The 14,962-nt window shown below is 41.1% G+C and overlaps 1 protein-coding gene across 2 annotated transcripts in view; it reads right to left on the reverse strand.

The window, feature by feature from the left end:
- The window catches only part of PMS1 (PMS1 homolog 1, mismatch repair system component), a 101,388-nt gene that overhangs the window by 15,971 nt on the left and 70,455 nt on the right, over positions 1-14,962 (reverse strand). For both annotated transcript variants that reach the window (XM_075285125.1, XM_075285124.1), the window contains 4 exons: positions 9,041-9,157; positions 8,435-8,557; positions 4,270-4,407; positions 2,096-2,910 (listed from right to left, as the gene is read on the reverse strand). In XM_075285125.1, coding sequence (XP_075141226.1) covers positions 2,096-2,910; positions 4,270-4,407; positions 8,435-8,557; positions 9,041-9,157 — 1,193 coding nt within the window. The remainder of the gene's footprint in view (positions 1-2,095; positions 2,911-4,269; positions 4,408-8,434; positions 8,558-9,040; positions 9,158-14,962) is intronic.

The raw sequence follows: 14,962 nt of genomic DNA on the forward strand, positions 1-14,962 counted from the left end.
CTGGTGTGGAGCGATCTTAGACTCCGCCTCCTCCAGCAGAGCCAGCGCTGATTGGTCGAATTCCGTACTCTGGCCAATCAGCGCTGGCCAATGCATTCCTATGGATTCCTATATCCACACTCGGCTCTGCTACATCTGATGTGCCGGTCAGCCCATCTGATATAGCAGAGCCGAGTGTGCACATCTGATGTAGCAGAGCCGAGTGTGCACACTCGGCTCTGCTACATCTGATGTGCCGGTCAGCCCATCTGATATAGCAGAGCCGAGTGTGCACATCTGATGTAGCAGAGCCGAGTGTGCACACTCGGCTCTGCTACATCTGATGTGCCGGTCAGCCCATCTGATATAGCAGAGACGAGTGTGCACACTCGGCTCTGCTACATCAGACGTAGCAGAGCCGATGTGCACACTCGGCTCTGCTACATCTGATGTGCCGGTCAGCCCATCTGATATAGCAGAGCCGAGTGTGCACATCTGATGTAGCAGAGCCAAGTGTGCATTGGCCAGCCTTCGGCCAATCAGCGCTGGCTCTTCCGGAGGAGGCGGAGTCTAAGGTCGGACCTGAATGGAGACTGATGTGGAGCGATCTTAGACTCCGCCTCCTCCAGCATAGCCAGCGCTGATTGGTCGAATTCCGTACTCTGGCCAATCAGCGCTGGCCAATGCATTCCTATGGGGAAAAGTTAGCTTGCGAAAATCGCAAGCTGACAGGGATTTCCATGAAATAAAGTGACTTTTATGCCCCCAGACATGCTTCCCCTGCTGTCCCAGTGTCATTCCAGGGTGTTGGTATCATTTCCTGGGGTGTCATAGTGGACTTGGTGACCCTCCAGACACGGATTTGGGTTTCCCCCTTAACGAGTATATGTTCCCCATAGACTACAATGGGGTTCGAAACCCGTTCGAACACTCGAACAGTGAGCGGCTGTTCGAATCGAATTTCGAACCTCGAACATTTTAGTGTTCGCTCATCTCTAAAAACAATCACAATGCAGCTTTAGGCTGAGGCCCACGTTGCGGAAACGTAGCTTCTTTTGTAGCAGATTTTGCTTTGTTTTTTTGAGCCAAATCTAGGGGTGGCTAATAAAGGAATGAGAAATATGTAGGAAGATCTTAAACGTCTACCATCTGCTCTATTCACTCTTGAGTTTGGCTAAAAAAACCCGCAATAAAATCTGCAACAAAAAAGCTGCATTTCTTCAATCTGCCGTAAAGGGGTTTCCCATCTCAGGGTTTCAGCAGCTTTGCCTGCAGTCTGTTCTTCTCACTTAATGTATTTCTCTCCCCCTTCCTTACTGAACGGGACACAGAACACTTAACACTTATGCAGGTCAGATAATATGCAGATGGTTGTACAGAATGGACGTGGTGTTATCTGTGTGTTTACATAAAGAGATAACAGACTTGGCTTTATCAGCAAACTGAAATTAGCTGAACGATTGTACTGCCAGCAAGAGCAGTAAGTGATGTCACTGGTTCTATAGCTCTATGGTTATAGCAACGCTGTGTAAACAATGAGAGGAATAAGGTCACATAGCAGGCAAACAAAGCAGAATTTTTAAAGCAATATATTTAGGAAAAGTCTCTAATTTACATAAGCTACCAATATAGATAGGACCCTTAAGATGGGACAACCCCTTCAATTTTTCAGGAGCAGTTTACAAAATGAAAGTTATGCTGTGATTTGTTGGTATGGGCAATATGACAGCTTTTAGACCATTATAATACATATTCCCCAATGACTAATCAAAGAACACTTCATCTGTGGGTCATTGGACTGAATTGTGTATTCTGTCTCTGACTTCATCTTGTCAGTACTGTGTTCTCTTGTCTAGTCTATAGGCGATGATTCTCTAAAGAGAGGTTATAATGGGGTCCATTGGGTTTCTGCCCTGAAAAATACAGCTTGGAGGACTTTTCTCTCCATATTTTTAAAGTGGAATGGGGGACGGAATCCCCGAATGGTCACCATTACAGTAATGACCGTATCTCTAGAAGATACTCACAATGAGTCCTTTTGTCTGGAGGATAAGAAATCTCTGGATGTGCCATCCACCCTCACAGGTATGCTGTTGTACTAAAAAAGAAAGCTTACCTGAGTTTATCCTCTTCACTGAGTTTTTCCCATAACTCTAAAATCACTGAAGGAACTTCCTGAAATGGAACCATTGGACTGTTACTGAGAAACTCAGCTCTGTGTTCCTGCGTAAAAATATCTAATGCAGAAACAGGTTTCCTGACCACTCGATTGTTCATTAGATCATAAGCCGTAACATATCCAGATTTCTCAGTTATTATATTTGTTGTTTTCTGGTCGACATTATCCTTGTGACTCTTATCCAAAGTGGTTTCATTTGACTTTTCACCACTGTGGTTTACAGTTGAGGGACACAATACTATTACTGGCTCTATATCTTTAGTGAAAGCTTTTCCTTTGCTCCAAGCATCATCACTTATTGAAAGTTCATCACTGGAGACTATATTTTTTATCCCCGGGGTTTCTGGATTAAGGGAGACAGCACAAGAACTAACTTCATCTTTCTGGTTTCCTGTGAAAGTAGAAACCATCAGGTTTCCTTCACCTGATGAAGAACTCCTTGTATGTGCCTCAGAATATTCTTTGCCAGCAACCTGCTCCAAGTCAAAATTTAGTGAATGATTGTGGCTTGATGACTGAGGACATTGTGTCTCTTGCGTTCTTTTATTATCTTGTGGAGACCAAGAAACATGTTGTTTGTCTCTATCCTCATTTTCATGACTGGTTTTTTGGAGTTCATCTGTACTTGAAGATTCAAAGCAATTGGTATTAGTATCTTTCATGGGCTGTGCATCTAGATCGCAAGTTGGCTTAGTTACCGGGTCAGGATATACAGATTTTAACACATTCTCCACAGCTTCAAGAACAAATTCCTGTGAGAAGGACGATATGAATTATGAGTATATTTTATGAGAATTATGAAGCATAGTTATACAAATAATTGTACAGAATTTGGATATACAGATGTAGCAAAGTTAAATCGAACTTCTGCAATTGGTTATACTGCTGCTGTGTGATATTAAGATATCACAAAAGGCAACAAAAACATGCAAAAGTCATATGTAAGTGGAACCAATGAAAAGTCATAAGTAGAGATGAGCGAGTAGTGAAATAATCAATATTCATTTCGAGTAGCCCCTTAATATTCGACTGAATATCGAATCCCATTATAGTCTATGGGGAAAAAATGCTCGTTTCAGGGGAAACCACTATTCGACTAATGAGAGTCAACACCTCTGAAATGCAACTGGGACAGCAGGGGAAGCATGCCTGGGGGCATCTAACATGCCCAAGTCCCAGTATTACCCCACTATCACAGCCTATCAACTAGACACTTTCCAAACTCAATAGAACCTCTATGAAAGTTGAAAAATACTTGGAAACCTTCTTTCCTCCACAATAGTATGGACAGAAACACAAATTTAAAGCTAAAGAAACATTATCATACACCCCTTTAAATCACATTGCCCATGACAACTAAGCATCATGTCAGTAGTCAGTATTAACGGAGTCATGCATGATGTTAAGGGGGCTGCCCCTAGAGGGTAGCATACAGAGGCACTGTTCTCCTAATTACATCCTGGAGATTAGATTTACATATTTTTTACCCAGAATCCCTAGCGGAGCAGGAATGACTTGTAATTCTCCGTACGCCTATGTAAGCACATGCTCTCCCTAATGTATATGATTATCCCCTGACCCTGGGTTATTATATGCATATTTCCTAAATACATAATTAATGCACCACACCATCCATACAAGACATTTAGAATACTGAGTTTAGAATCTTATACATTGTCATTTTCTCAGCTGGCATTGTTAACAGCAGAGTGATAGTTTTCGATCAGATAGTAAAAACCAAACTTGTGTTCAGAAAATCTCAGCAAAGATGAAACATTTTATAGTTGTCAACAGTGCTGGATGCGTGGGTCTGAGGGGGTCACTGAAGTGTTAGCAATTTTACCCCAGAAATGGGTGGGTTGTTACTCTTTTTTAGTGAGCTGGGCCATTTTGAAATCATTAAACATATAGTGCATCTTCCTTTATTCCTGTAGTAAAAAAAAGCTCGTTGTATCTGTTCATTATACATTTACCTACAATAGGCATAAAAAACCCAACACATTTTATTTCCTTTTTTTGTAAGGGTATCCACAGGATAAAAACTATTTTACTGGTGGAATTTATATTGTTATAATTGTCTACTGCTGTATATAAAAATAAATCTTATGTACCTTATTATGTAGCAGCACTTGTGTTTTATCTGGTGTTAGGTTTACATCAACAGAAGAGGCTGGAACAAGAATATTCATGAAGAAAATTGGATAGCAGCGAGAAGAATCCTTGTATTGATTATAATACAGGCGAACAATCTATAAAATAGTATGTGAACAAAAGAAAATAAAGAAAGCATACCAAATATTAGAGCAGATTTAATCATGAAAGGCATACAAAATATTAGGGCAGATGTACTCATGAAAGGCATACAAAATAATAGGGTAGATGTAAAATGTGCCAGAATTCTGCCATGTGTCACATTTATTAAAGAAGCACTCCAGAAATGTATTTTTTTTTTTTTAAGAATTCATTATTAGAGATGAGCGAGTACTGTTCGGATCAGCCGATCCGAACAGCACGCTCGCATAGAAATGAATGGACGTAGCCGGCACGCGGGGGGTTAAGCAGCCGGCCGCTATCAAAGCGGAAGTACCAGGTGCATCCATTCATTTCTAGGGAGCGTGCTGTTCGGATCGGCTGATCCGAACAGTACTCGCTCATCTCTATTCATTATGTACCTATTTGCCCAACATATATATAACTCAGCTAGTATTACCTTATTTAGTTATTCCTTTCTCCGCGTGGGTCATGTGATCTCAGGGTGACCCACTGACAATAACAAGGCTTCCGTTCACTCAATCAGGTCACCATCTCAGATAACAGACTTTTCTGTGTGACACAGGAAGGATGGATTGTGCCACACAGGCTGTCCATGGGAGGACAAAATCTGCTATCACTAGCTACTGCTGATATAAGATAGCCCACAGAAATCACAGTGCAGCCTTACTATATATTTTTGGTCTCTCTGATTATTTTGGAGTATATGTAAAGAAAAGGATAATTTTATTGTCCCCCAAAAGCTTTGATGGTACAGAGAAAGAGAAATCTAGATGGAGTCAGATCAGGAGTGAGGAGAAGCTGGATTGTAGGGATAGGAGAGCAATATCCCCTTCCCGCCTATGACATTTTTCGATTTTTATTTTTCGTTTTTCACTCCCCTCCCTTCCAAACCCCATAACTTTTTAATTTCTCCACTCTCAGAGCCATATGAGGTCTTAATGTTTGCAGGACAAATTGTTCATCATGATGCCGCCATTAATTATTCTGTACAATGTATTGGGAAGCTTGAAAAAAAATTCAGAATGGGGGGGATTTGAAGAAAAAGTGCATTTGTGCGACTTTCTTACGAGCTTCGTTTTTACAGCATTCACTGTGCAGCCAAAATCACATGTCACCTGTATTCTATGCTTCGTTATAATTCCGAGGATACCAAATGTATATGGTTTTATTAACATTTTAACCCCTTAACAAAAATCCAAAACTGTGTCAAATTTTGTTTTTCTAAAAGTCGCCATATTCTGACACACGTAACTTTTTTTTATAACTTCTGTGTATGGGGATGTATAGGGCATCTTTTTTTGCGGTGTCATGTGTACTTTTCAGTTATATCATTTTGGGGAATTGCTATTGTTTTGATTACTTTTTATTCAAAAGCTGCATCGGAAGCGTGCACGCAGGGCCAGCGGCATAGAAGCGACGTCATCTCGCCACTGGCTTTGCATATGTAACCCCGCCCACCAATGACGCAACAAAGCAGGAAGAAAGAAGATCTTACAGCAGCGAAGGCTGGTGAGTATGCAACGTGGGAATACCCCTTTAACCTAGTCTAGAAGTCGCTCACTTCTGCCAAGTCAGTCTTCTCTGCGCCAGGCTGAAGAGATCCAATCAGATCGAAAACAACTGTCCTCGGCTGAGAGACTAACGTGGTAAAATCACACATCATTGCAGCAAAGGCCTCTGGGAAGGTAGGGCATGATGTTAAAGAGAGCGCCCCCTAGTGGGCTGTCTCCCTATATTAACATCATGGGAGACAGATTTGCATATTCTTCCCATGATGCCTCAAAGTGGAGCGCAAATGGCTTAATAAGTCTCCACACACCTATATGGTGGTCTCTCCCTAAGGAGTGACAATATCCCCTTAACCAGATAAAGATGGGTCATTAAAAAAAAAATCCCACACAACCGTTTCAAAGGTTTCATGTTAGTTAAAGGACAACTAAATTTTCAAACAACTTTTGATTTTCTGGCAGCATTTGTATCATTAATATATTTTGCAATATAAATTATTAACAAAAATTATTTCTTTATAATCCTGCAGTGCTTTACTCTTTCACCATTTTTGCTAATACCCTTGGCATTATAAAATCTAAAAGAAGTGATTTGGTGTCATATGAAAGAAGAGATTCAAATGCAAAACGTCAAGAGACATCACCAGTTAGAACACAGTTGGGATTGGGAGGAGCTGTAGCTGAATATAAATGTGTTAATCTTAGGGCTTGTTCACATCTGCGCCTGGGACTCTTCTCTGCAGGTTTCCGTTTCCTGCACAAAACAGGGCAGGAGACGGAAACCTGCAGTCATTTTTCAAACTCATTCATTTGAATGGGTTTGAAAAGTGTCCGGCTGTGAGCGCCGGTAAGCTTGTCCGCGGCGAAACGTTTTTTTTTTTTTAAGCAGACACAGAGTCAGACATGCAGTACTCTGTGTTCGGTTTTAAAAAACGGTTTCGCCACGGAGAGCTCAAAACGCTCATCAGCGCTCATGGCCGGACTCGGCATGACAGGTTTCCGTCTTCTGCCGGCAGAAGACGGAAACCTAATACAGAGTGCCGAACGCTGGTGTGAACCCAGTGTTAACTGTATGTTTAACTGGTGATATTTCTGGACATTTTACTGTCAGAACTTCAAACCTGGAGTCATATAAGAGATTAGAATCTCAAATCCCTTTTCTAGGTTTTATAATGGCTGAGATATATCTGTTTATAAGTAATCACCAACTCCCCGTCTCAGTTTCCTTGCATTGTACAAGAGCCTGTACACCCCAAAATTTGTTATTAAAACCATGATGTCCCATTAAAGCAAAATTAAGAAATATTGATACAATTATATATATATATATATATATTTTTTGCAATCTAAAATTGTTTTATAAAAAAAATGCAAAAATAAAACGACAGCTGATTGCATATTGCAAATACGCTCCTCAACGTTGAAACTGCAGCACCGAGATTGACATGTTATATGGTTATGCTGATTTAGGCAGTAGAATGTGTCGCTTAAATTTGCAAATGAACATACTTTCAAGCAACAAGCTTCAATTTGTGATATGAGGGAGAGGCATAAAAGCTATATTGAAAGCAAAGTTATTTAGCCACATGAAACCTTAAAAATCGGATGAACTGGTGTGGGATAATTGTACGATGTCTCTTGTGCCAGCTATTGCCACCTGTCAAAAACTGCGAGGAACATAATCCTTCAGCTGAGAGACCTTGGCTTATCACTTTAGCAGATTGCTTACGTACCTAGACCAAGATATCAACAACGTTCAATATTGTGCGGGTGAGAGAATAACACACCACTGCTCTCAAAGGCTATCATGGTGCACAAGAAGATGGCAATGGAGGCTGGAATGAGTCTTGCTTTTGTCTCGGACGCAATGATAGCTAGAGATTGATCTGGAGACCATGTGTAGGCATTAACCATTAAGAGGTATTAACAAGTGAATACCTCCCCATCCTACTCTTAGGAGTAAGGTGAGGGATGGCAATGCCCAGTAGGAAGACCACACTAATGTTCATACAGGTACACTAACAGCTTGATTTGGTTGTGTAACCAATGTTACAGCCATTTCTCCAAAGATCCCTAGGAGGCATTTTTTTTTTTTAACAGGACCACTCCAGGTTGCATGTTGCTTGTGCCACTGCAGCCTGCGTGGCCTAAACGTCTTCCCATGGTCTACAGTGTCTCTAGACCTGTCTCCCATCAAGCACATCTGGGATGTCACTGGATGGCAATTGTCAAGGAAGTTGCCAACAGCTAATCTTGAAGATTTCCGTGCGCAAGCAGCAACAGTGTAGCCTAACATTGCCAATTCATGTAAGTGACAGTATTTCTGTGTACGTTCTCTATAGTGAATAAATCAAGAAGTTTTGAATATTACTTGCATATCTATAAACTGTGTGATTTCCGTAATTAAGACATTTTTCTCCTTTGTGCTGCATTTTTAATGCTAAGGAGTAGTGTCCATGTGATGAAACAAATTAGAAAAATATTTTAAACAAACCTTCAATATGTCTTTATGATGAACAGGGCGCTGATTTATGAAGATAAAACTCTTTTCTGAGCCACTGACACTAGTTAACTTGCTGTCTGCTTCTGGCTTTGGAAGGTATCCATCAATAAAAATCTGTTGTTACAATAAGAATGTGAGATATGATGGTCAATAAAATAATGAAATTATGCACTCAAATTTTAAAACAATGCTGCAGCAACTGATCAAATGTGAGCAAAAGCACCAATGCAGAAAGCCATGCTGATGCTTAAAATATATTCGAATTTACCCAGTGTCAAAATATTTTATAGTTACCAAGGGGCAATCCCAAACTGGCTGTATAGTGTTGTAGAATATATTGTCTGAATAAAAACCATATCCGTTTCAATCGAATCACTTCCTGTCCTGGAGGGTTTTTAATGTAAGTCACCATACATTTAAGATGCTCACTTAATAGTATCCCACTAAGTTTTGAGCAACCTAGCTCAAAACTGGCAGACATATTTTACGCCCTTACATTCCATAGTCAATATTGACAAGGCATCTAAGCAGAGGGAAGGTGTTCACGCACAACAAATAACATTTGGCTTTGAAAAAAAAATATATATATAAACATACCTCTGGAGATTCACATTGATACTCAAAAGGTGCCATAGCATTCATGACCGCAGTTCCCAAAACTGAAATAAGGGCCATCTTATGACCAGATACCTTATTCTTTTGCCAGAGCATCATCTGTATCAACAACAAAAAAATCAAAACTGATTTGATTACTAAAAGTTTAAAATAATTTCACACATATGGAATTTTAACATTTTCTACTATGAGTGGTTTTATCTCTTTATAGAACAGATTTAAAAGCAATGTCTCATAACTATATTAATCTTTATAAAATATGAGAAATGAATTCCTAATAGTATAACACAAATAGTGTAGACAAGCAACAATAACGGCACAGTGTGTCAAGATGATCAAGTTAAACTGTAATATTGCTCTGTATTTTGCTACTTGTTCACACCTAAAGTTGAATACAAACTAGTGAACAAAAAATAAACAAAGCAAAGGGTTAAACATACAGTATACTCCCACAACCACATAATCAGCTGACTAGGTTACTAGTAAGGCCAACTTGATGTATTGCTTGTAAAGTATTTACCAGAAAGGACATCTGAAAATACAAGCTCATAAACACTAGCATCTGTTGGGTTTTAGCAGTTCTCATGCTAGAGTCTTGATTTCAACCATAGAGACTTGCTAGATAGATGTCAATGTCCTGACAACTTTAATTATGCTGGATACTCAACACTGATCTACTATTTACTATAAATTAATCATACAAAGTATGCATTTACCACGCTTTAATGATCACCCTAAGTTATTAAGAATAAATACTGGTTTAACTGGACCCTGTGTGTATGTATACATATTAGTATGTGGACACTGAACTTTCTGAAGTACTCTTGCTCAAATGTGTCAAAAAACAAACATATACAGATATTGAAAGTCCACTATGACACCTCAGCAAATGATGACAACACCTCTGGAATGCAACTGGGACAGCAGGGGAAGCATGCCTGGGGGCATCTAACACACCCAAGTCCCAGTTTTACCCCACTATCACAGCCTATCAACTAGGGTTAGGAGGATAAGATAAGAGATAAGATAATCCTTTAATAGTTCCACAATGGGGAAATTTCAGTGATACAGTTTCATAGATGTACAGTAGTATATAACAAGAGAGAAAAACACATACAAGCTCATGGCAGATAGAGAAATCCTAGGAATCATAGCAACTAAAAAAGAAAGAAACAGACACATTGCAGGATCATTTAGTTCTCTGTGCGGAGTGATGTTAATAATACAGCCGAATGTGGTTGGAGGACACGAGGAGGGGGGGTCACAGCATGTAGATATAACAGGCAGAAATGTTTTTTTGCAGAGGTGGGGGACATATGCAGCTATCATTATAACATGTGGCAGTTCCTTTGGTAGGTGGTGAGATCTCCTGCTCACAGCTGATAGTTCGGTATCTTGCATCAGCACTATTGTTCATTAACCACAAAAAAAATGCGCCAAATGTCCTTCATCACAAGCCCTCCTCCTTTCTTCTTACCACTGTGTTCTACTGCCCAGAGAAGTCCGAAGCGATCAACGTAAACAGGGTGCTGCTCTCTTGCCAAGCTTCCATAAACTCATGGGTGGGTGATGGTTCACAGGTTGTAAACAGAGTCCCACGTGTCCACAGTTAAAGAAAGAAATACCAATCAGCTGTAGCATCTTCACACATCAGCAATAGATGCCAAAAATTATCTCCTTGAAGAGAAGAAGTCCACACATCCATGCAGGTTTCTCCTCCATGCCGCATGGTGAGACATGCTGTCCTTAGCTCCTGGGGGGGCTGGTAACAGGCACATGTGCACACAGGTCTTGAGTCATTGTCCATGCTTTAACAATAGATACAAGAGGAACAAAATACTCCACAGGATCTTCCATTCGATTTATAGTTGGTAATTCATAGTGCTAGTTTGCTTAGTTACAGGATTCTTGAAGATACAGGGAAAGATAAAGGTTGCTCCCAGCTTGTAGCTCTGTATCGAGGCAGCCAGCCACTCAGGCGGCGTCAGGAAGATAATCGTCACTCCTTGGGGAGAGACCACCATATAGGCGGGTGGAGACTTATTAAGCCTTTAGAACTCCACTTTGCAAGGGACCATGGGAAGAATATGCAAATTTGTCTTTCATGATGTAATTAGGAAGTCAGGTGCCTCAGTGTTGCAAACCAATAGAGGGCGCTCACTGGAATGTGCAAGCCTGTCTTTCCTGATGTAATTAGGAAGACAGAATCTCAGTGATATAGCCCAATAAACGCTGCTCCCTTTAACATCATGCTCGACCTTCCAAGAGGCCTTTGTTTTGCAATGATGCTGGGATTATTTCCAGGTATAGTCTCTCAACCGAGGACAGTTGTTTTAATGTTATTGCATCTCGTCAGCCCGGTGTAGAGAAGACTAACCTGGTAGAGGTGAGAGGCTTAGACAGGGTTAGGAGGATAGCATCATAAAGGCTGCTCCCTTTAAGTCTCTCATCTCTACCAGGTTAGTCTTCTCTACACCGGGCTGACGAGATACAATAACATCGAAACGGCCGTCCTCGGTTGAGAGACTATACCTGGTAATAATCCCAGCATCATTACAAAACAAAGGCCTCTTGGAAGGTCGAGCATGATGTTAAAGGGAACAGCCTTTATTGAGCCATATCACTGAGATTCTGTCTTCCTAATTACATCAGGGAAGACAGGCTTGCACATTCCAGTGACTGCCCTCTATTGGTTTGCAACACTGAGGCACCTGACTTCCTAATTACATCATGGAAGACAGATTTGCATATTCTTCCCATGGTCCCTTGCAAAGTGGAGTGTTAAAGGCTTAATAAGTCTCCACACACCTATATGGTGGTCTCTCCCCAAGGAGTGACGATATCCCCCTAATACAGATCACAGTGTCAGACACACCGTCCTGGGCTCTGACATACTGAGGGCGGTTTGTCAGGTAGTCTAGTATCCAGTTGGACAGGTGCTGGTCCACACGACCAAGGTTCAGCTTCTCCCTCAATATCCCTGGCTGAATGGTGTTGAACGCACTGGAGAAATCAAAGAACATTATTCTTGCAGTGTTTCCGTGTTTCTCCAGGTGAGAGAGAGCTCTGTGAAGAAGGTGGATGACGGCGTCATCTACCCCAATGCCTGGTCGATAGGCAAACTGGAGGGGGTCCAGAGCGGGGCACACTAGAGGGCGTAGGTGTCTCAGGACCATTCTCTCTAGGACCTTCATCAGGTGGGATGTCAGCGCTACAGGTCGGTAGTCACTGTAGTCCATCGGGTTGGGTTTCTTTGGTACTGGTACCACACAAGATGTTTTCCACTGTTGAGGTACCACTCCCAGCTTTAGACTCATATTGTACATGTGCGTAATAACACCGCATAGCTGGTCTCCGCACATTTTAAGAACTCTTGCGCTTATCCCATCAGGTCCTCCGGCCTTGTCTGCTTTAATCCTCTTGATTTCCCTATACACTTGAGACTCCTTGAGGATCAGATAGCCAGATTACAGTTGACTGCAGATCAATGGGGGTTGGGTCTTGTGAGGGGAGGGGGGATGACTGACATGCTGGTGAAGGGAGGGTTAGCTTGGAGTCAAATCTATTGAAGAATAGATTAAGCTCATTAAGCCACTTCCTGTCACCTTCTATCTGGTGACCAGCCTTTTGTTTATGTCCAGATATCACCTTCAGACAATCCCACACCTTCGAGACTCTACCTTCCCCAATCTGTAGTTCCTTCTTCTGCCTGTAGTTGGCTTTCCCCTCTCTGATCAGTTGTCTCAACTGTTTTTGCACTTCCCCCAGGCCATTTTTGTCACCAGACCTAAAGATTCTCGTTTTCTGCTTGAGAAGAGCTTTAATCTCAGAGTTCATCCATGGTTTGTTATTGGAGAACACCTCACCTTTCTAGTTGATACCGTGCTGTCTACACAGAAATTAATGTAGTCTGTTATGCAGTGTGTAAGTCCCTCAATGTCACCTGGAAATGAGTCTTGAAACACTTGAATATGTTAATATCTTAATAGTTCTGGCATTTTGGAGCGTGGAGATTCCTAATACGTTTGTGTTTACTCTTCTTTATTTACTATTCTATTCTATCTGATCTAGGGAAGGGGGTGATTTGAACGTTTGTAATTTTTTTTTATACTCTAAAAAACTTTTTTCCTTCTTTTACTTTTATGATCAGACCCCCTAGAGACCTCGAAACCTAGAGGGTCTGATCGCTCATGCTATTTAAGGCAATATTGCAGTTAAAAGCAAAATGCCTACACGTCTATTAGACTCTGCCTCTGTCCGCGTGTGATAGATCTATTGCAACGACAAGCCTGGGAGACTTCAATAGGCTTTAGGCTATCATAGCAACCAATCACCGCCCTCCGGTGACATTCAGGAGGACGGTGATCGGTGAAAAATGGCGGTGGCCATGGCTCCTGCGCAATTTAGATGCTGTGGTCCCGTTTGACAGCGGCATCTAAAGGGTTAACAGCTATGATCAGTGCGGGTACTGATCGATGCTGTTAGCGGCAGTTCCTGGCAGTATTATACAGCCAGCACCCACCCTGTATGGAGAGAGCTCAGCTGTGAGGGTCACAAACCAGAGTAGGCCATGTTGAGCCAGGTGATGCCCGAAATGGAGATAGCATCACAATGATTGAATATTAGAGCACTGTCATTGCTAGTTACTGGTGGTAACAAAAACTGTCCCTCAACTATTCTATCCCTAACTGTTTGATACCAATGATGTGTTTTTCTGACATGTTAGACGCTGCCTCTGTCCGCGTGTAATAAATCTATTGCTTCTTCTACCTACTTCCCACAATACACCCTCGGCTTGCTCCACTTTAGGAAACTGGCACTGTCAAAGCAAAAGTCGTAACGTTTTGTGCAAGAATCCAATATGTGCGAAGATTTGTGACTTTTCCATGTCTTATATGTCTGACAACTGGCATACAAGGTTTGATACGCTGCTTCCATTGTTTTTAAAGCATTTTATTTTGGCACTATTTGAAGCAGTATTATTTAAAGCAGTGTTCTTGCTGTTGGGACTGGAGGAGACAGAATTGAGTTAAGAACCTAATTAGCATATAGGGAACTGAAACTAACAGTTCAGATTATTCAGGTGAGGCTAGAGATGACATTACAACTGTGTCAAAATCAGTAGAATAGCAATTATTGAAAGATGCAAAGAGTTTGAGTTGGTAGAAGTGTTGAGAGATACACATTAGACATGGGTGAACCTATCAAGATTAGTTTTGTTTCGGGTTAGGGAACAAGATTTGCTTCTGGTCGAACAAATTCTGTACGAAGCACAACTTAAATTGGTTTGCAGTCATCTGTTCTGATTAATTTTGTGGCTCCTTCAAAGGGCTTAAGAAGCCAAGACATTATCCTCATGAGCTTTCATTGATGTATCTCAAAGTAAGGATAAGTTCACATGTAGATTTTCGGTCAGGATTTTGAGGCCGTATCTGCCTCAAAATCCTGAACAAAAAGCCGGCTCCCATTGAAATTGAAAGTTCTCCAAGTCATTTGTTACTGGGATTTCAATTGCTTTTTCTGACCTGTGTTATAGCCTATGATGCAGTGAGATGGATCACAGATTTATCTGCATGTCCACCATTCAAAGCAACTAAAGAGTAAAAACGAATTCACAAGCTTTTTATACATCATATGTATAGCTTCCATATATACATATAGCATACGTAGAGTTACAAGGTCCACCTACCACTGTCTACTAGATGAGAGGCTGTCAGATGTTGCTACCACGTCACAGATATGTGTGAGTCACTGCACACTCGAATGCTCTGAATTTCCTGCTCAAACAAATGGAGACAGTGGCCATTTTCTTATAGCACGGATATTTTTGTTTGTTTGAAACAAATCGCCATTTGTTAATTTTTTTATTTTTTTTTTAAACTGTACAATTTAGAATAGTCAGGT

This window comes from Leptodactylus fuscus, chromosome 8 (assembly GCF_031893055.1).
Source record: "Leptodactylus fuscus isolate aLepFus1 chromosome 8, aLepFus1.hap2, whole genome shotgun sequence".
NCBI lineage: Eukaryota > Metazoa > Chordata > Amphibia > Anura > Leptodactylidae > Leptodactylus > Leptodactylus fuscus.